Genomic DNA, 18,261 nt, shown 5'->3' on the forward strand with positions numbered 1-18,261 from the left:
TTTATAAGAATACCATTGTATTTTATTTTGTATATTAATTTTATAACAATGTGGAAATTGTTCAGGAATATTACTCCTGTTGCAACAGTAACACTTGGAATTTGAACCTGTTTTTTACTTATAGAAACTGCAATTCATTTTTTTAGTCTTTGTTGTTGTTGGCCTTGCCTAAAACTAACTTATTATTGCACAAAACTGATAGTCTGCTAAATATTTTGATATGTATCATGTATTAGTTAGAAGTGCTTCAAAGGGACAAATGAAAGAATGGATAAATAAGAAAAAACTCCGAGGGATTTTAAGAAGGATCTGAATGAAGCATAAAACGTAATCATGAAGATAAATGAAAATAAATAAATAAAAGATACTTTTATGGTGAGTACAACATTCGGTTTGTTAAATCCCAATTACTTCTGCAGTCCTGTTTGTTAGTTAGCTGTGTCCTTACCGAGAACGTTGAGCCTCATTTCCTTGGATGCTTTGCCAAGACTGTTGGAGGCCACCAGAGTGTAGAGGCCAGTGTCGTGGCGTTTGCCCTGCTGGATGAGCAGCGTGCAGCTGTCATCTGACACAATCTTGTTGATGTGCTCGTCGTACTGGACCTCGACCTTGTCGTCAGGCTTGTGGGGAGGTGCCTTGAACCAGGTGAGTGTTGGGAAGGGACAGCCACGAAGCTTGGCCACAATGCTGATGTCAGAGCCCTGCTCCACCTCCATGAACTCCTCCAGCTCAATGGATGGAGCACCTGAAAAAAAAAATGTTTGTGACTTATTCTTGAGGAAGTTTGCTTGGTTTTACTCTTAAGGTTCTGTGTCGATACAGACCCTGAAAATAAAAAGCAAAAGTGCACTTAAACATGACATTGTGTATCTATGAGTTATCTACATAGAGCAAAATATAATTTTAGAACCCACTCTTTAACTGAACTACTCAAAGTGTTGGGCTTACAGGTCTGGTCCTGGATGATGACGGGTCCAGCAGTGGTTGATGGTCGGCTGGGTCCGGCCTCATTGTAGGCTATCACTCTGAACTCATACTCATCTCCTTCTGTCAGGTCCTCCACCTTAAAGTTTGTGGTGTCGACATCTCTCCTGTTGCATCTAAGAGATACAACACTGAACGCTTAACAGTAGCCGACAACAAATCACCAATCAAATTCAAACAAACAAAAAAACTACAATATACAGAAGTTATCTAGCTCAACTAAAGTTCAGTGATTTTTTAAAGACTGTTGTCCTGAAATTTTAGCATTTTAGTTCTTCATCAAAGCATCAAAGCAACTGAAAGCCTCAAAAGTCAAATGTTTGATGTGATCTACAATAGTAAGGTTAGAATTTGAATCCAACAGGATTTGATTCATATGGTTAGTCTGCATGAACAGAAAAGTAAAGCTTTACCTCCTCCAAGACTCCTTTTGGGCACCGCTGGAATCCCAGCAGAGAAGATCGACACTGTAGTGCGTGACTGGCGAACCTCCGTCGTTCTTCGGAGCCTTCCAGGTCAAAGTGAGAGTGCCCTTTCTTATGTTGTGGATCTTGAGCCTTGTTGGAGGATCCGGAGGATCTGCATAGACAGATGATTTTAAAATGAGCTCAGAGTAAGAGTGTTTGCCTGGAATCTCACTGAAAAGTTTAAAAGGCTAAATAAATGAAGAAAATTTAGACGTACGGATGGGATCTTTAGCTTTGGTTCCTTCAGGAGTCTCAACAAATGGGCCAAAGCCAAAGCGGTTTTCAGCTTTGACACGGAAAAGGTACTCCTCACCATTAATGAGGTCTGGAACCACCAGAGACTGGGTAGCACAGGTTGGGTTTACCTAAAAGAACAAAGTCAGGGTGAAATTTTGCCCAAGTTGTTTGTGATGAGTGAGTTGAAGGCCAAAGTTTTTACCTTGGTCCAGGCTTTGCCTTCCACAGTCTTCTTCTCAATAAAGTAGCTCTTCACTCTCTCTCCTCCATCACTTTCTGGAGGCTTCCAGGTGAGTCTGCAGGTTCCTCTGGTCACATCACTCACCTTCAGATTTCTAACAGGTCCAGGAAGGTCTGCAGATCAACAAAAGGGTTGGGAACATTATATTATCCACCTTAACATATCACTGTTATATATATGTGAGTTTTATTTTATTTTTAATTAACATTCCTTTAGAAATCTTGTAAAATAACACCAGGCCTCTACATACCGAGCACATTGACTCTGACTTTGAGTACTTTGTGTCCAGCTGGACTCTCTGCGTTGAGGATGAATCGACCGGTGTGGCTCAGCTTGCTTTCTGGGATCACCACCAATGAAGTTGTGTCAGTAGAATGGATCTAAAATAAAACAGCAATATGGAGAAAAGTATAACTGACTGACTCATGAAAGGCATATTTCACATCTTAAATTTATCCCAAAATAGTTGTGTCAGAATCACTATTAACAATTCATACGTTTTTTTTTTAATTTGTGTTACGTGGTAAAATTTTTTGAGAACCAGTTTTTATTTACAAACATTAAGTCAGCTGTGCAATAAATGCTAGTCTGCTGATATTTCTGAAATATGACCTCTGAGTCAATGGGCAGCGTGTGAAGGTCGTTCTTCTTTTCAGTCTCGGCAGTTCCATCAACGAAGGTCCAGGTGACTTTGGGAATGGGTCGTCCTTTTATGGTGGCAGGAATTCTGACGGTGGTTCCTGCTCTGCAGTTCAGCAGGTCGTGAGCACTCACATCCAGAGTCACTGTGGGTTCGACTGCAGAACATGACATTCAATATGTTCAGTGGAATGGAGGAAGTTCAGCTTTGGTATCAAGTTACATTAAAATGTTCTTTCTAGCTGCAATAGTTCAGAGAAGGAGTGATAAAAATAACTGCAGGTAGTTACATTCACTACATACATTAAATCATGTGCAGTTTGAAAGTCTGACTAATGTGATCTGTTCTTACTCAGGATGTCCTGAACCAGGATATCGCCTGTCCTAGCGGGCTCCGAGTTTCCTGCGGCGTTCACTGCATAAATCCTGAACTTGCACTTCTTGCCCTCTTTCAGGTCAGGGACGGTAATTTCAGTGGATGGGTGGAGCTTGTCGGCTGGGTTGACCCTTCTCCAATCTGGAGAGCCCTCCTCATGAACCTCAACAATGTAACCCTTGATCGGGCTTCCACCATCTCTTTCTGGAGGAGTCCAGGTGAGTGTGATGCTGCTCTTGGTCTTATCTTTAACCTCTGGGCTGCCAGGTGGGCTTGGAGGATCTAAGGAACAGGAGAAAGAAGGGCTAAATGTCTTTCTGCTTTACAGAAAACTAATAGTATTCTGTTTGCAATTCTGTCTTGAGGTTACTCAGTTTACTTAAAAATTAAACAATCAAGCTAGTATCTCCTGAGTGTTGATGCCTAAACAAGTCCATAAAACGGTAAAGAACCATTCTGGATGACAGAATCACTCACTGCATGGATCGGTGGCGAAGCGGCACTCAGTGGGTTCACTGTGTGGTCCAACTCCTGCTGCGTTGCAGGCCGCAATCCTGAACTGGTACTCTGTTCCTTCTATGAGCCTCAACACTGTGTATTCCAGCCCCTTAACCGCTGGTTTGGTGACTGGAGCTCGGTTAACACGACCCCAGTAAACGGCACCGCGCTCCCTCTTCTCCAGCCAATAGCCCTGGATGGTGGAGCCGCCATTGTCCAGAGGGGGATCCCAGGTGACCGTCATAGTGGTTGCTGTTGCAGCTATGATTTTAGGGTTACGTGGAGGTCCAGGGAGGCCAAACGGATCCCTAAGCTGGACTTTTTCTGAATCACAGCCATCACTGACACCATACTTGTTTTCAGCTTTGATCCTGAATTGGTAGACTCCATTCAAGTCCAATTTGTAGACCTGAAGGATTAAAACACGATAAAAAGTTAAACACTTGTTTGATTATGTGTTAACAGTGGGGATTCTCTATTGCCTGACCAATGTGGCTTCATTATATTATTACACAACTAGCATATTATGGAAAATGAAGTAAAGTTGAATTTAAGGCTATTTTCTGAATATTTATATTAAGACCAATACAATCTCTTAATTTACAGTCTCAATTTCAGGAGATTGTAATTCCAACAACATATTTTAATCTTTATGTTCCAACATAATAAACTTTAAAAGTTAGCAGCATCAACAAACCCCATATCTTCTGTCGATCAGATTGATGGTCAGAACATCAAAGTCTGATTTCTTCTTGCTGGCGTCTCTGCGCTCCACGATGTAGTTGGTTATCTCACTGCCTCCGTTGTCCTCCGGAGCATCCCACATCAGGTAGCAAGAGTCTGCTTTGATGTCCGACACAACAACATTCCTTGGTGGAAGGGGGCGGTCTGAAAATGTACGGTTGGATTACTTAGTGTGGAAAACAAAATGGAGGTTTCATCAAACTTGAAATTGTGAAACAGATTAAAGAAAAGCTGTTGTGGTTCTCACCGAGGATTTCAACTCTGATCACATGCTGAGCTTTGCCATGACAGTTTTCAGCGACCAGCTTGTAGTTTCCTTTGTCCTGTCGGACGGTCACTGGGATAGCTATCTTTGTCTTTATTGTTGTTCTGTTCACCTGGAAAAAAGAACCAACAGAGATTAGAGATCATGTGGGTGACCTCATCATCTCACAACTGAATGCTTCTTTAGATTCATCTTGATGCATCACTCTTTACTGAAACCTGCAATTGCTCAAGATAAACTTAGATATCTAAATTTATCTTGAGTGTTTTCCTTTGTGCTTTCAAAATGTTGGGTGAAGGTAAAACCGAGAAGTTATAAATATAATAGAAAAGTTGTTTATTCCAGGGTGGATTAGATACCAACAAGAAAAACTTCCATTTTATTACTTTTAAGCTTAAGAATGCTGTGTGAGAACTAAAATTTGAATTTTTGGAGTCAATCAAAGAGAGAGGTTAGTGGGAAAAAGTAAGTGGGTTTCTCCCACTAACCTATGAGTTATGTATCAACTGCTTAACAATATCAATCAGTGCCCTATTTACACAAATATTGCCACGAGGGAGGAGGTAGCTAGTTAACAAAAAAGGTCCAAGTACAGATCAATGAGGTAAACCACAAGATATAAGCCAGATTCTCTGTGTTTCCTAAAATTTCAGATTTACTATTGATATATGATGGTGAAGACATGGGCAAAGTACTGCAAAGATATATTTTTGCGTTTTTTTCTCAAACCTTCAGTTAAATTTGTCATGAATCCAAACTTGAATTTATCACTTATTGGTTACAGATCACCTAATCAAAACCCAACTTCACATGTTGCTTCTCACCTCCTCTGACTCCATGGTCATCTTCTCCTCATCAGGATTCTCAATCACCACATCATCCTTCATCCACTGGAATGTTGGCAAAGGCAGTCCGATCACCTCTGCCGGGATGTCTATGGCTGCTCCTTTCCTCACATTGATGGCATTGCTCTTGAAAAACTTCAGAATTGAAATAACTGGAGCAACTGTGGCCAAAAACAAACAAAAAATCAGCAAAGCTGGTCTCAAAGTTTTTAGTCAACCTTCCGTAGCTCTTGTACATACCTTCATCATCCTGGATCTTGGCAGTTATTGGTTTGGAAGGGTCGCCTTCTCCAACTTCATTTACAGCTTTAACACGGAACTGGTACTCCTGGTTCTCAGAGAGGTTTTCAATAGTTCCACAGCACTCTGTAAAGATCTTACGATTGGCCACCTCGTACTCTGTGCTATCTGATCGCATCTTCTCAACGTAGTACCCTCTGATGGGGCTGCCGCCATCAGTGCGAGGGGGCAGCCAAGCCAGAGTAATAGTTGACTTGCTCCGGTCAGTGTAGTGCAGTTTCTCAGGAGCAGATGGAGTCCCTGGAAGATTTTATGGAGTATTAGCATGTAACTCTTTGAGTTTCAATTAGGATTGGTGCCATGCATTAATATCTCACCTTTAGGATCCTCAGCCAGGATGGGTCCCAGATCTGCTGGTGCACCGTCACCGTACTTGTTTCTGGCGATGACTCTGAAGTCGTACTCTTCACCACCCAGCAGGCCCTGAACATCACACTTACAGGACGCGACCTCAATGGGCTGACGGAACAGCTTCATCTTGGTGTCTTTCCTCAGCACTTCATAGCCAATGATGTCACTGCCTCCATTGTCCAGAGGGTCTGACCAGGTGAGAACAATGTTCTTCTTCGTCACCAGGACAGTCTTCAAGTCAACCACTGGTCCAGGGACATCTTCAGAAACAACGGAGGAGATAAGTTTCAGCTCTAACTGTCCTCCCAGTATGGCAATAGTATTAACATGTTGCATAAAATACTTTTGAATTACTGACCCATGACGTCCACTCTGGTCTCTGCGGTCTTGGTGCCACTGCTGTTGGTGCCGGTGATCTGGTATTTTCCATGATCTGCCCTCACAGCCTTCTTGATGAACAGAGTGCTCTTCTTGCCCTCCGTCTCCACAATCATTCTCTCCTTGTCAATTTCTGCCTCGTCTTTGGCCCATTTGACCTCTGGCTGAGGTCGGCCCGTCACCACTGCAGGAAGCCTCAGGGAGTCACCAGCCTTGATCATGACGCCGTTCTTCACAGAGTCATCAAATTCCACGACAGGAGTTTCTGTAGGACACGTTCGGTAAAGAAGAAATGACAGCAATGTTTATAAAGGCTCCGACATTTTACCTCAACTGTAAAACTCTTTGAATTGAAATAATTTCAAGAAAGTTTAAATAGTTAATGTTCTTCATGACACACCCACATAAAATTCTGTTTCCAGCCATTAATTTACAGTGGTGATATGAGAACAAATCATACCTTGTGGCTCTTTGACGGTTACAGGTTCAGTGAGACCAGGAGCTCCCGGGCCAGCATCATTAATAGCAAGGACCCGGAAGTAATAGTCTGCTCCTTCAGTGAGGCCTGTCACTGTGAATGTTAATTCTTTACATCTGAACTCTGTGCAGCGACTCCATTCTTTCTCTCCGACCAAAACCTGTACGACCAGAGTTCAGCATGTAAGACCTTAGCACTGCATTAAAGGCTGCAAATGTAGAAAGTCAGGTATTGTTCAGGACCTTCTCAATGTGGTATCCCAGGATCTCGCCTCCACCATTGTACAATGGTGGCTTCCAGGCCAAGATGACAGAATCATTGCCAGTGTCCACAACCCGTGGAGTGGGGGGCCCAGGAGGAACTGTGGTAACACAGACAAGATTCTTGTTTAACAAAAAACATGATATAAAAATTAGCAGTCTGACATCTGCTAAAGTCAGTATCTCAAGCTGAAAAAAGTCTAACAAACTTTCAAACTATCACCAAATCCTTTTCCCACATTTTCACTTGATTGTTTTGACAGGAACTTACGAATGGCATCCATGGCCACAATGCGCTCAGTGGGCTCGCTGAAGGGCCCAGGGCCAGCCAGGTTCTCTGCGCATACTCTGAAGATATAGGTGAGTCCCTCCATCAGTCCGGTGACCTTCACATCTAGAGAATTGAGGAGGGCCCGGTTGACTCTGGTCCAGTGTTTGCTGTTCACCTCCTTCCTCTCAATCCAGTAGCCCAGGATCGGGCTGCCATTGTCCTTTGGCTCATGCCAGGAGATGTGAGCGGAGTTTGCTGTCACCTCATGCACTCTGGGAGTGTTGGGAGCATCAGGAGGATCTGATTGGGAAGGATGAGTTTAGTAATACAATAGATGCCACTGAAGTATTACTGTCTGATTTGTGCATCAGATAGATATATTTTTGTGCCTTTACTCACTGAATTGGTTCTTGGCGACAAGTGGATCAGAGATGCATGGCAAACCGCAGCCATATTTGTTCTCAGCTGTTACTCTGAAGATGTATTCCTTCCCTTCAATGAGTTTGGTGACAGGGAAACTGGTGCCCTTCAGGGTGGAGGTGATAGTGATCCAGCCAATCTCATCATTCTTGTTGTCCTTCTTCTCAAGGATGTAGTTCAGAATCTCGCTGCCTCCATCATCCGCCGGAGGCTCCCAGTTACAGATGACAGAGGTGTTCCTGATCTCATCAAAGGTGAAGTTTATTGGAGGGCCAGGCTTATCTGTTGAATAAGTAAGTGAAATTAGTCTTCAAGTTCAAGAGCAAAGCAGAAACAGCTGTAAGTTTCTGCTGAGGAAACCAGAAACAAGAAGGATCAGGCTAAAAAGCTATGCAGATGTCCTTACCCAGGACATTGACAAAGCAGGTGGCAGAAGCAACACCATGCGTGTTTTCCACCCTGATCGTGTAGTTGCCGTGGTCAACCCTGACAGAGTCACGGATCATCAGAGCAGACTGGCCTTTGGTGGTTTTATCCAGACCAAGACGTTCACGCAGAGGAGTCACAAACTCCTCCTCTGGTTCTGGAACCTGCAGAAAGTAAAGTGAAGAGTAAATAAACAATTTCAAATATAGAAGAAAATCATTGAAGCTTTTTTTTTTTAAAGGAAACAAACATTGGCTTTGGTCTTCTTCTTTTTTAACACAGGAACAATCTTTTTGGCAGGTTCCTTGGTCACATCCTCCTCATTTCTCAGCCAGGTGACTTTGGGATACGGAGAGCCAGAGATGTAAGCATCGATGCGGATTTCCTCGCCCTTCTTAATGCAGAGGCCGGACTGCACACGTGCGTGCAGTGTGACTGTTGGTTTATCTGAAAGTAAAAATAAAGGGATGTAGTATCTAACAGAAAAACTTTTAATTCAGTGAAAACAGACCCAGACAGCTTTACGTACCAACAGGGTCTGCAGCCTTTATAAGCGGCGTGCTGCGGGAAGGCTCACTGAGCCCAGCAGCATTTTCTGCTCGGACTCTGAACTGGTACTCCATGTCTTCTTTCAGGCCAGTCACCACGTAGGAGAACCCGGGAACCAGATTTGGGGTGACCTTCTCGTAGCGGTCACCGTCTTTCTCTATCTTCTCCACTATGTAACCCTGTATTGGGCAGCCGCCATCGTAGTCTGGAGCCTTCCAGGTGACTGTGATGGACTTGGATGTGGGGTCATGACCCTCAACCTGGATGGGAGGGTCTGGTTTCTCTGTGTTAAATGACATACGTTTACAATGGTTGATGACTGTCAGACATAAGGACCATGATGTGTAAACCGGAGAAGCAAATTGCTGATCTTGTATCTGATCTATTTCCACCAGGCTTAGTTGAACACAGTTTATTAATAGGTCACCATAAACACAGGTATAAATATAAAATCCCAAACTGTCATCCAAATTTTTAAAAATCTGTTGACATTTATTAAAAACCAGAACTTACGTTTGATTTCCTCGGTGAGAACCGGGTTGCGTAGCTCCAAATATTCTCCTGCTCCGACCTTGTTGACAGCCTTCACTCTGAAGTAGTACTCACAGTTGATATAAAGGTCTTTCGTGTTGTAGGTGAGGACATTTTCCCCTGACATGATGGGCATGTAGGTTTTCTTGGATGCTTCTCGGCGCTCCAGAGTGTAGCTGACTATAGGTGTGCCTCCATCGTCTTCTGGAGCTTCCCAGCTGATCTTGCAGGAATTCTTAGTGACGTCACTGGAGGTGATGTCTTTACACTGACCAGGGAGCCCTGTGAGGTTCAGGAGGCCAGAAAAAATGACTGAGACAATGGACCTGACTGGCTTTCTAAATGTATTTAAAGCTGGGTTTAGCTTGCAAGTTTGTTTCAATAAAAATAATTGTTTTGCTAATATGAAATCACAGCAGACATGTTGATAATGATTGGACTGGTGTGTGCTGTGAGGCGGGGTATCATACCGATAACTTTGACATTGATGGTGCCAGTAGCAGTGCCCAGACTGTTCTCCAGAGTGATGGTGTAGGCACCAGCGTCGGCACGCTGGCACTTCAGCATCTCCAGGTGAGCGCTGTTCATCTCAACGGTCATGGAGAGCCGGTCGTCTGCTTTACACTCTACTGTGTCTTTCTGCCAAACCATCTTGGGAGTTGGGATTGCTCTGTAAGGGATGTTCAGGTGCAGCTTCTCGCCTTCAACCACAATCACATCCTGTCCATCCAGATCCAAGGTTGGAGCACCTGCAGGCCAGAAGACATGTTAATTATTGAGTATTCACTCTGTCTTCTGTAAAGCTTTAAAATGAAAAGTCTGTCAATACTTACAGTCAGGATCTTTGGTGGCAACTTTGTCGGAGATTTCAGAGGGATCGCTTACACCAATAGAGTTGATGGCACGAACTCTAATCACATACTTTTTCTCTGGTTTGATTCCATCATCAATCCTAAACTTCAGCTCTTTAATGGGCCGGGCATTTACCCTCAGCCACTTGAGTTCTGGACGAGCCTCTGCCACTTCAACATGGTATCCAGTTATTGGGCAGCCGCCATCTTTGGCTGGTGGTTTCCAGGTGACATTGATGTGTTCCCTGCTGGCATCAACAATGGCCACTTCCAGAGGAGGAGATGGAGGACCTGGGCAGAAATTATGCAATGTTTAAAACAGAATTTAAATGTGTTCCTTTCGGTTCAAAGATAATTAGTTGGAGGAAATTTAATTCAGTGTTAAATTAAAAATATTCCATGAAGGACATCTCTCTCCCCTTTTCCCTGAACAAATCCTTTATCATTTTTAAGTTTTAGAAAAAAACAACATTCTGAAAATGATTCAGTCATAATAGTGGGCTTGACTGTATGGTTTGTTGTAATTAGAACCTGAAGGTTTCTTACTTGTTGGATCCTCGATGGTGAGGATGACAGTGGGCTCACTCGGGTCTCCCACTCCGGCCTCATTCTCAGCTCTGACCTGGAACTGCACCTCTGATCCTTCATCAACATCTGTCACCTTGAACTGTGTCTGTTTATCTGGAGTCTTGCAGCACTTCAGCCATCGAGTTCCAACCTTTTCCTTCTTTTCAATCACATACCTGTGAAGAAAACAAAAAATCCTGCTTAGCCTCAAGTAATACACTTGCCAGTCCTTATTTAAATAGAATGTTATCCTTAAGTTGTTTAACTAAATGCTATATTTGAGAGTCATTTTACTTGGTTATGGGTCTTCCACCATTGCTCTTTGGAGGTTCCCACTTGAGCTCCACATGTCTCTTAGTGACTTCCATCACTGTTAGGGCGTATGGAGGTCCAGGAGTTGCTGTAAAAAGGCAATGGAGTTTTAAATTGTTAAAAAAAAAAGTTTTTCCTGAACTGGCTTTGTTTTAATATTTTCTAAAGAACATCAGTATATTAGTGTGATATTTTGCAAATAAAAAACACATAATGAGTTATATTAGAAAAAAAGTGAAGAACAGGTAACTGAGGGTAATTAATATTCATGAATCTTACTGAATGTGTCCTTGGCGAGAACTGCATCCTCCAGCTCGCAGAACTCTCCCATTCCAACGGCATTTTCAGCAGCAACTCTGAACACGTAGAGGGATCCTTCATTCAGAGGAGTCACTGAGTATTTGAGCTCCTTGATGGTGGTGTCAACAGTCTGCCAGGCCTTCCGCCTCACATCCCTCTTTTCCACCACATAGTTTGTGATGGGTGAACCTCCATCACTGCTTGGAGCCTGCCATTTCAGATCAGCGCTGATCTTGGTGATGTTGGCGACTTCCAGCCACTGAGGAGCAGATGGAGGGTCTGCAAATGGAAAACACAGAATGTTAGTCCAGGATGTAATTCCTTTCCATAGAGAATCCTCTGCTGCCAGTGTCTGAGCAGAACTTACAGAGTCTCTCCTTGCAGACCACGGGGTCACTGGGTTCACTGGGTTCACTCTCGCCCGCCTTATTGACAGCTTTAACTCTGAATGAGTATTCCTGCTTCTCCATCAGACCCTGCAGCTGGTGCTCTGTCTGAGGAACGTCCTCTGCAATACGGATCCATTCCTCGCTTCCAGTCTTCTGGAACTCGATGATGTAACCTTCAATCTTTGCCCCGCCGTCGTGCTCCGGTCGTGTCCACGCTAACAAGGCAGTGGTCTTGCCAACTTCCCTGACAACAGGTTTTCCGGGTGCCCATGGAGGATCTAACAAAGAGTTCAGTGTTTTATGATTTTCACATTACTTTGTTTATTTAAGGTGAATTCAATTTGTCTGGAAATTGGAAATGAATTGGTTATGAATTACTACGTTATCTGAGCACCTCTAGTTGGAAGGCATTTAACAAGCATCATTTGCTAACTGTTATATTGCTGACTGTTAGTAGCAACTGAACCCCAAACCTGACTTTGGAAGGTTTTCTTGTATTTATTATGAATCTTAGAAAATCCATTTTACAAATGCAAAGATAATGAACCGTAATACAATTTAAACCCTCAAAAGTAAAAGATTAATGATGTTGATAGACTTGTGACATACCAATGGGATCTTTAATAAGCACAGGATCTGTCTCTGCACTTGGTTTTCCAGGTCCAGCCAGATTCTCTGCCAAAACACGGAAGCTGTACTTCTTCTTGGTGGGAAGTCCTTTTACCCTGGAACCAAAGAGATTAGTAGTATTAAAAAAATTCTTCTGATTAATACTTCTCAGTACTTTGGAAATCTCATCACTGAGCTAAATACCTGAAAGTTGTGTCCTTGATGGGCAGTTTGTTGCATCGTATCCACTTGTCGCTTTCTTGATCAAACTTCTCAATCCAGTATCCTGTGATGGGGCTGCCACCGTCCTCATCTGGCTCAAACCAGGTCAGTGTCACCGCATCCTTGGCAATGTCAGAAGGAGTGACTCTGGTTGGAGGACCAGGTGGATCTGAAATAGTTGGACAGAAAAATGATTTATACAAAAATTCAGGAGTCACATCTTCAGTTTGTTGAGTGATGGGTTGAGCTATGAGACAACTTACCAAAAGAGTACTTAGCAATGATTGGTGTGTGCTCTGTAGGAATGCCAATGCCATACTGGTTCTCTGCACTGACCCTGAAGATGTACTCCTTCATAGCAATAAGCTTGCAGGCCTTGAAGGTGGTGTCCTTCACAGTGGCTGACAATTTGACCCACTCCTCTTTGTCTGTCTGACGAGCTTCAACAATGTAGTTGGTGATGGGTGAGCCACCATCGTCTCTGGGAGGGTTCCAGGCTAAAACGCAGGACTCGTTGGTGATCTCTGAGATATCAAAGGCAGCTGGAGGGCCCGGTTTATCTGAGTTGAAAAACAAATGGTAAATGGCATGTACTTGTATAACGCTTATCAAGCCCAGAAGACCCCAAAGAGATTCGGACTACATTCAGTCATTGACCCCAATGAGTGGTGGCATGCTAATGGATTGTAGCAACAGATGCCTAGAGGAAAGGCTGTCATTAACTATTTGACCAGAAATGAGAAATCATTTCTCAGTTTTTCCTTAGAGGAGTAACCCTCACAGAAAGAACTCAGTTGGTTAAGTTTTGAAGATTGTACCTAGGATGTTGACATCAATGGTGGCAGTGGCGCGTCCACAGATGTTGACCGCCTCTATGATGTAAGTGGCCGTGTCTTCTCTGGTGGTGTTGCCTATGGAAACTTTGGAGTGTCCCGGCTGGGTCTCAATGGTTATACGGTCATCAGCCCGTAGGACCAAGTCAGCCTTGGTCCATTTTACACGAGGATCAGGCTGTCCTTTGACATCTGCAGGAAGCTCAATCTTGGTGCCTGCTCTGGCAGTCAGGCCTGCCAGCAGCTTCACATCCAGCTGGATCTCTGGAGGTTCTGTATAAGTTTTTTAAAGAATATAGTCAAGTCAGTTGTTTTTTTTTATAATATAATCTGAGCTTTGAAAAACTATAAAAATGTTTAAAACTGTGGGATGATTTTCTGTCTCCTGTTTGTGTTTAATAATCCCATTTAGCAGAATCAGCATGATGAACAAACCGCCGCACCTCGAGCATCTACAGCCTGAATCTCATCGGTGGCCCTGCAGGGTCTGCTGGCCCCCAACTTGTTCACTGCTCTGATTCTGTAGGCGTACCACTGGCCCTCGATCAGCCCTGTCACCTGGAACCTGTGGTCACAAAAACATCTTAAATTGTATCCCGTTACCCAGATCAGATTGATGACACTTGCAATTAAGAAGTTTAATTTTACTTGAGTTCAGGAATGGGGTCACCACAGGGTTCCCACTTGTCTGTCCCACGTTGACACTTATCAACCACGTAACCTTTAACCGGAGCACCACCGTCATATTTTGGAGGTTCCCAGGAAAGGAAGATGCTCTTGCCACTCTTGTCACGCCATTTAAGATTCTCAGGAGGATCAGGAATAGCTAGAAAAAAAACAGATTTTGATCAAATGTAAGAATATGTGTGTGACATGCATTTGCAAGAATTAGACCTAAAGAATTAGACCTAATGTTGAAAGTTTTTCCTTTGCGCAGAGATCATACTTACTAGCAGGTGAGGAGACGTTTACGGGCTCATCTATGTAGGCTGGTTCTCCAGGTCCACACTTGTTGCAGGCAATAACGCTAAACAGATATTCTTTTCCCTCAATCACATCTGTTACTGTGTGCTCCAGATCCATGACACCAGTAGCAACCTGGAGAAAATGTTATATTGTGCATTAATCCATCAATTAATCCATCGATTTTACCTCTCATAATAATATCAGATACTCTTCTCAGATGTACCTTGGCCCAGGTCTTGCGGGAAACCTCTCTCTTTTCTATCTGATAGTGGGTAACTGGACTTCCTCCATCGTGTTCTGGCGGCTCCCACATCAGGTGGACATGGTGCCGAGTTACTTCAGCTACCTTAAAGTCTTTGGGTGCACTTGGACATGCTGGGAAAGTAAAAAGAAACAGGGTTTGAGAAAAACATTTCAGTACTCCTTCAAAAACACAGTATATGAACACATAAGGGCTGAACTTACCGATGACATTGACCTCAATCTCTCCAGAGACGGATGTGACATCATTCTCCAGGTGCAGGGTGTATGTGCCTTTATCAGGACGGACACTTGGAGAGATTGTCAGCTCTGTAAACGTTGGCTTTGTTACCATGGAGACACGCTCCTCTGCTGTGGTCAGCTCCTTTTCTCCAAAGTTCCACTTTGCTGTGGGAGTGGGGTATCCGGTAATGGGGACCCTGATGATGAGAGGCTGAGGGGCAATAACTTCCAGGCCATTCCTAAAGCCGCTTAGATCAAAGGTTGGACCAACTGTGGAAGAAAAAATGTTTTCTTCATTGACACTTGGAAGAGTTTTGACTCAAAATATCAATAGCAATAATTACTATAGCAGTTTGTGGTTCAGTGGAGAATGTGACATTTAAATTTTTAGAGAAAAACTAGCCAACTGAGTCTCACCATGTGGGTCATCGGCAAGCAGTGGTCCCAGCTGCTCTGTTGGATCTGAGACACCAGCAGCATTCTCAGCACACACTCTGTACAGGTACTTCTGACCAGGCTTCAGTCCAGAAACCTGTGTTAAACCACACAGAGTCTATGAATTTTCACAGCTAAATATGAGATCACTGGGGAGATAAACAGGATTATTTGGTAAAGCTTGAGTGAGTTTTTGGGAAGCTCTGTACCCGGTAGGAGAGGTCAGGACACAGTCTGGCGTTGCAGCGTAACCACTTGTCTGAGCCCTCATCGCATTTCTCGATAATGTACCCGGTGATCATGCTGCCACCGTTGCTTAACGGGGTTTCCCAGGTCAGAGTGACAGCGGTGTTGATTTGGTCACTGTAGTTCAGGTTCAGAGGTGGACTTGGCCTCTCTGCAGGACATAGAATATTTCTTAGTATAACCCTAACCCTACCCTGACAGGATGCTAAATTCTTCACAACTGATGTCTTATTTGAAGAAAATAATGTAGTTCATTGATTTTCTTAAGCTAACATCGTATTTTCAGGCAATGTGTTGAATGATTTTGTTTGTACCAAACTTTGTTATGACAAAAATAATTTTTTTCATTCCCATACATGACAGAACAGAAATGAACCAAACATTTGAGCAGCTGACTTCCACCCACCAATGGGATCCATGATCTTGACTGGGTTGGTTGCAGCACTAGGCCGTCCAATTCCGGCCTTGTTTTCAGCTCGGACTCTGAAGATGTACTCCTTGTGCTCCACTACATCATTCAGAGTAGCAGATCGATCACTGGCTCCACACACCAGGGCCGCCTCCCATTTCACAGAGGTTCTGTCACGGAGCTCAATCACGTATGCAGTGATCTCTGAGCCCCCATCAAACTTAGGAGGCTCCCAGGTGACAGTGGCTCCAAACTTGTTCACCACACCAATGCCAACATTTTCTGGAGCATCTGGAACATCTGGAGATTGGCAACAAATAGAAGAAAAAGTTTCTTACAAAGTGTGGAGATTGTAAAAGCAGTTGAGGAACTGTTAGTGTTTGCTTACCAAACTTGTTCTTGGCCTGAACGGCATCGTCAGTTGCAACAATGGGACCGGGGCCAACTCTGTTACGAGCACAGACTCTGAACAGGTACAGGGAGTCCTTCTGGAGACCACTGACACAGTACTCTGGAGTATCAGCCCGGTCTGTAGCAAGAGTCCAGGTCTTCCGCTTTACATCGCGTCGTTCTACCACATAAGCGATGATCTTGCTGCCACCATCACTCTCGGGCTCCTCCCAGGCTAAGCTGACCTCACCATCAGCAGTGTCGACCACTCTTAGGTTCTTAATAGGTCCAGGGACATCTGAAAATCACAAAAAAACACTTAGAAATCCTATAGCCCCAGTCTGCAGATTATCTTGCCTCCTCTGACCCACAGACTTACCAACCACATCCAGGTTGATGAAAGCTTCACCCTCACCATGTTTGTTTTTGATTACCACTCTGTACCGACCCTGGTCCTCCTTGGTAGGGCTCTTAAGACGGTACTCGGTTTTGTCAAGCGACGTATCAATGTTTTGAACAGGTAAGCTTTTGCCATCAAAGAACCACTCTGCATCAGCACGAGGGTAGGCATCATAAGGAACCGTCATGACGAAGGGTTTTCCAGCGTCCGTCACCAGATTCTGGTCAGTGGTCTTGATCTTTGGAACAGCTGCAGAGGTATTAAAATAGTTAGAACAGATTTTATTTTCCATTTTATCTTTCAACTCACTTTTGAGGAGTGCAAAGCTTTGAGTAATTCCAGTTTAAAATATTTTGACGTTGTTGGATTCAGGAACGTTGAACCAGAAAAAAATCCAAACATGTAAGACATTTGGGAAGTGATATTAATACCTCTGTCTTAAAGAATACATTGTTTTATGTTGATATAATTTATAAAGTAAATTATAAAAAGTAATTGATAAAATGGATTAATGCCATGTTTTTCCAGCAATGTCTTAAGGTTTTGTCAGGCTGGACTTACCTGCCAGCTCCAGTTTGGCCCGGGCATCCTTGTCTTTGGCCACAATGCGGTACTCTCCTTGGTCTCTGGGTCTGATCTCACAGACTTGTAACCTGTGGATCTTCCCCTCACTGATCATCTGGTACTTGTCTCCCTGCACGATGATCATGTTGTTTCTCATCCACTTAACCTCCACTCTGTCCTTGTTGAGCTCCACCTCGAACACGACATCTGAGCCTGGAGGTTCAAACATGTCCTGTGGTGGTCTGATGATCTCCACTGGGGTCTCTTCAGGAAATAAAGACAGATCCACAGTGAGTATTAAACAGTTTCTCTGAGTTTCTGTGACTAGAGACAGAATCAGGAAGCTGACCTTCTACAAAGAGCCTGGCTCTGGTCCTTCTCTCATCCACACCACAGGCATATTCACACTCATCATCTGGTCTGCACACCTTGATGATCAATCTGCATGTTTTGCCTTCTTTTTCCATATGATATCTGCAAAAATAACATGGAAAGGTTTTCATAAAAATAATTAAAAACTTGGCTTGTACTGTTGCAGCTCAGGCAGAGCTTAGGATCTGCTGAGTTTGACTGCTGCTCTGTTTACATATCATGGCTTGCAAAGTAGGAAAGATACCTCGGTCCTTCTCGGATCTCTCGTCCATTCTTGTACCACTTGACAGCAGCCTTCTCCTTGCTCAGCTTGCAAGTGAACTCTGCATCCTCAAACTCAGTAATAGTCTGATCTCTGAGCTGTCCTGTGAAGTCAGTTGGCGCCTCGCTGATGATCAGCTCAGCAGCACACTTGTCATCTCCAACCATGGCAGTGTACTCGCCCTCATCTTCCATGGCACAGTCTTTGATAGTCAGGGTGTGTTTGAGTCCATCGGCTCTGTAGACGATGCGCTTGCTGAGGGTCACCTCCTGGCCGGCCTTCATCCATCTTACGGTCACCTCAGACCGGTTCACTTTGCAAACAAAGCTGATGGTCTTCTTCTCCTGAGTCTCAATGTCTTCAATGGGCTCCAGGAATTTGAGTTTTTCCT

General features: G+C 43.8%; 1 protein-coding gene across 25 annotated transcripts in view; it reads right to left on the minus strand.

Moving 5' to 3' along the window:
• Positions 1–18,261, minus strand: part of LOC103152099 (titin) — a 155,193-nt gene that overhangs the window by 63,373 nt on the left and 73,559 nt on the right. For all 25 annotated transcript variants that reach the window (XM_016660865.1, XM_016660863.1, XM_016660857.1 and 22 more), the window contains 46 exons: positions 17,853–18,261; positions 17,586–17,710; positions 17,234–17,500; positions 16,652–16,921; positions 16,271–16,570; positions 15,880–16,182; positions 15,437–15,624; positions 15,210–15,324; positions 14,775–15,062; positions 14,533–14,684; positions 14,294–14,441; positions 13,992–14,169; positions 13,787–13,908; positions 13,329–13,616; positions 12,774–13,070; positions 12,493–12,679; positions 12,289–12,404; positions 11,658–11,957; positions 11,270–11,569; positions 10,973–11,078; positions 10,658–10,854; positions 10,094–10,402; positions 9,731–10,009; positions 9,243–9,542; positions 8,710–9,012; positions 8,431–8,627; positions 8,161–8,344; positions 7,734–8,036; positions 7,335–7,634; positions 7,046–7,164; positions 6,786–6,963; positions 6,306–6,590; positions 5,914–6,207; positions 5,537–5,836; positions 5,276–5,457; positions 4,434–4,563; positions 4,140–4,330; positions 3,422–3,851; positions 2,921–3,226; positions 2,542–2,726; positions 2,180–2,309; positions 1,891–2,042; positions 1,669–1,816; positions 1,398–1,563; positions 949–1,100; positions 449–745 (listed from right to left, as the gene is read on the minus strand). In XM_016660865.1, the coding sequence (XP_016516351.1) occupies positions 449–745; positions 949–1,100; positions 1,398–1,563; positions 1,669–1,816; positions 1,891–2,042; positions 2,180–2,309; positions 2,542–2,726; positions 2,921–3,226; positions 3,422–3,851; positions 4,140–4,330; positions 4,434–4,563; positions 5,276–5,457; positions 5,537–5,836; positions 5,914–6,207; positions 6,306–6,590; positions 6,786–6,963; positions 7,046–7,164; positions 7,335–7,634; positions 7,734–8,036; positions 8,161–8,344; positions 8,431–8,627; positions 8,710–9,012; positions 9,243–9,542; positions 9,731–10,009; positions 10,094–10,402; positions 10,658–10,854; positions 10,973–11,078; positions 11,270–11,569; positions 11,658–11,957; positions 12,289–12,404; positions 12,493–12,679; positions 12,774–13,070; positions 13,329–13,616; positions 13,787–13,908; positions 13,992–14,169; positions 14,294–14,441; positions 14,533–14,684; positions 14,775–15,062; positions 15,210–15,324; positions 15,437–15,624; positions 15,880–16,182; positions 16,271–16,570; positions 16,652–16,921; positions 17,234–17,500; positions 17,586–17,710; positions 17,853–18,261 (10,476 nt within the window). The remainder of the gene's footprint in view (positions 1–448; positions 746–948; positions 1,101–1,397; positions 1,564–1,668; positions 1,817–1,890; positions 2,043–2,179; positions 2,310–2,541; positions 2,727–2,920; positions 3,227–3,421; positions 3,852–4,139; positions 4,331–4,433; positions 4,564–5,275; positions 5,458–5,536; positions 5,837–5,913; positions 6,208–6,305; positions 6,591–6,785; positions 6,964–7,045; positions 7,165–7,334; positions 7,635–7,733; positions 8,037–8,160; positions 8,345–8,430; positions 8,628–8,709; positions 9,013–9,242; positions 9,543–9,730; positions 10,010–10,093; positions 10,403–10,657; positions 10,855–10,972; positions 11,079–11,269; positions 11,570–11,657; positions 11,958–12,288; positions 12,405–12,492; positions 12,680–12,773; positions 13,071–13,328; positions 13,617–13,786; positions 13,909–13,991; positions 14,170–14,293; positions 14,442–14,532; positions 14,685–14,774; positions 15,063–15,209; positions 15,325–15,436; positions 15,625–15,879; positions 16,183–16,270; positions 16,571–16,651; positions 16,922–17,233; positions 17,501–17,585; positions 17,711–17,852) is intronic.

This window comes from Poecilia formosa, unplaced genomic scaffold (genome assembly GCF_000485575.1).
Source record: "Poecilia formosa unplaced genomic scaffold, Poecilia_formosa-5.1.2 Scaffold300, whole genome shotgun sequence".
NCBI lineage: Eukaryota > Metazoa > Chordata > Actinopteri > Cyprinodontiformes > Poeciliidae > Poecilia > Poecilia formosa.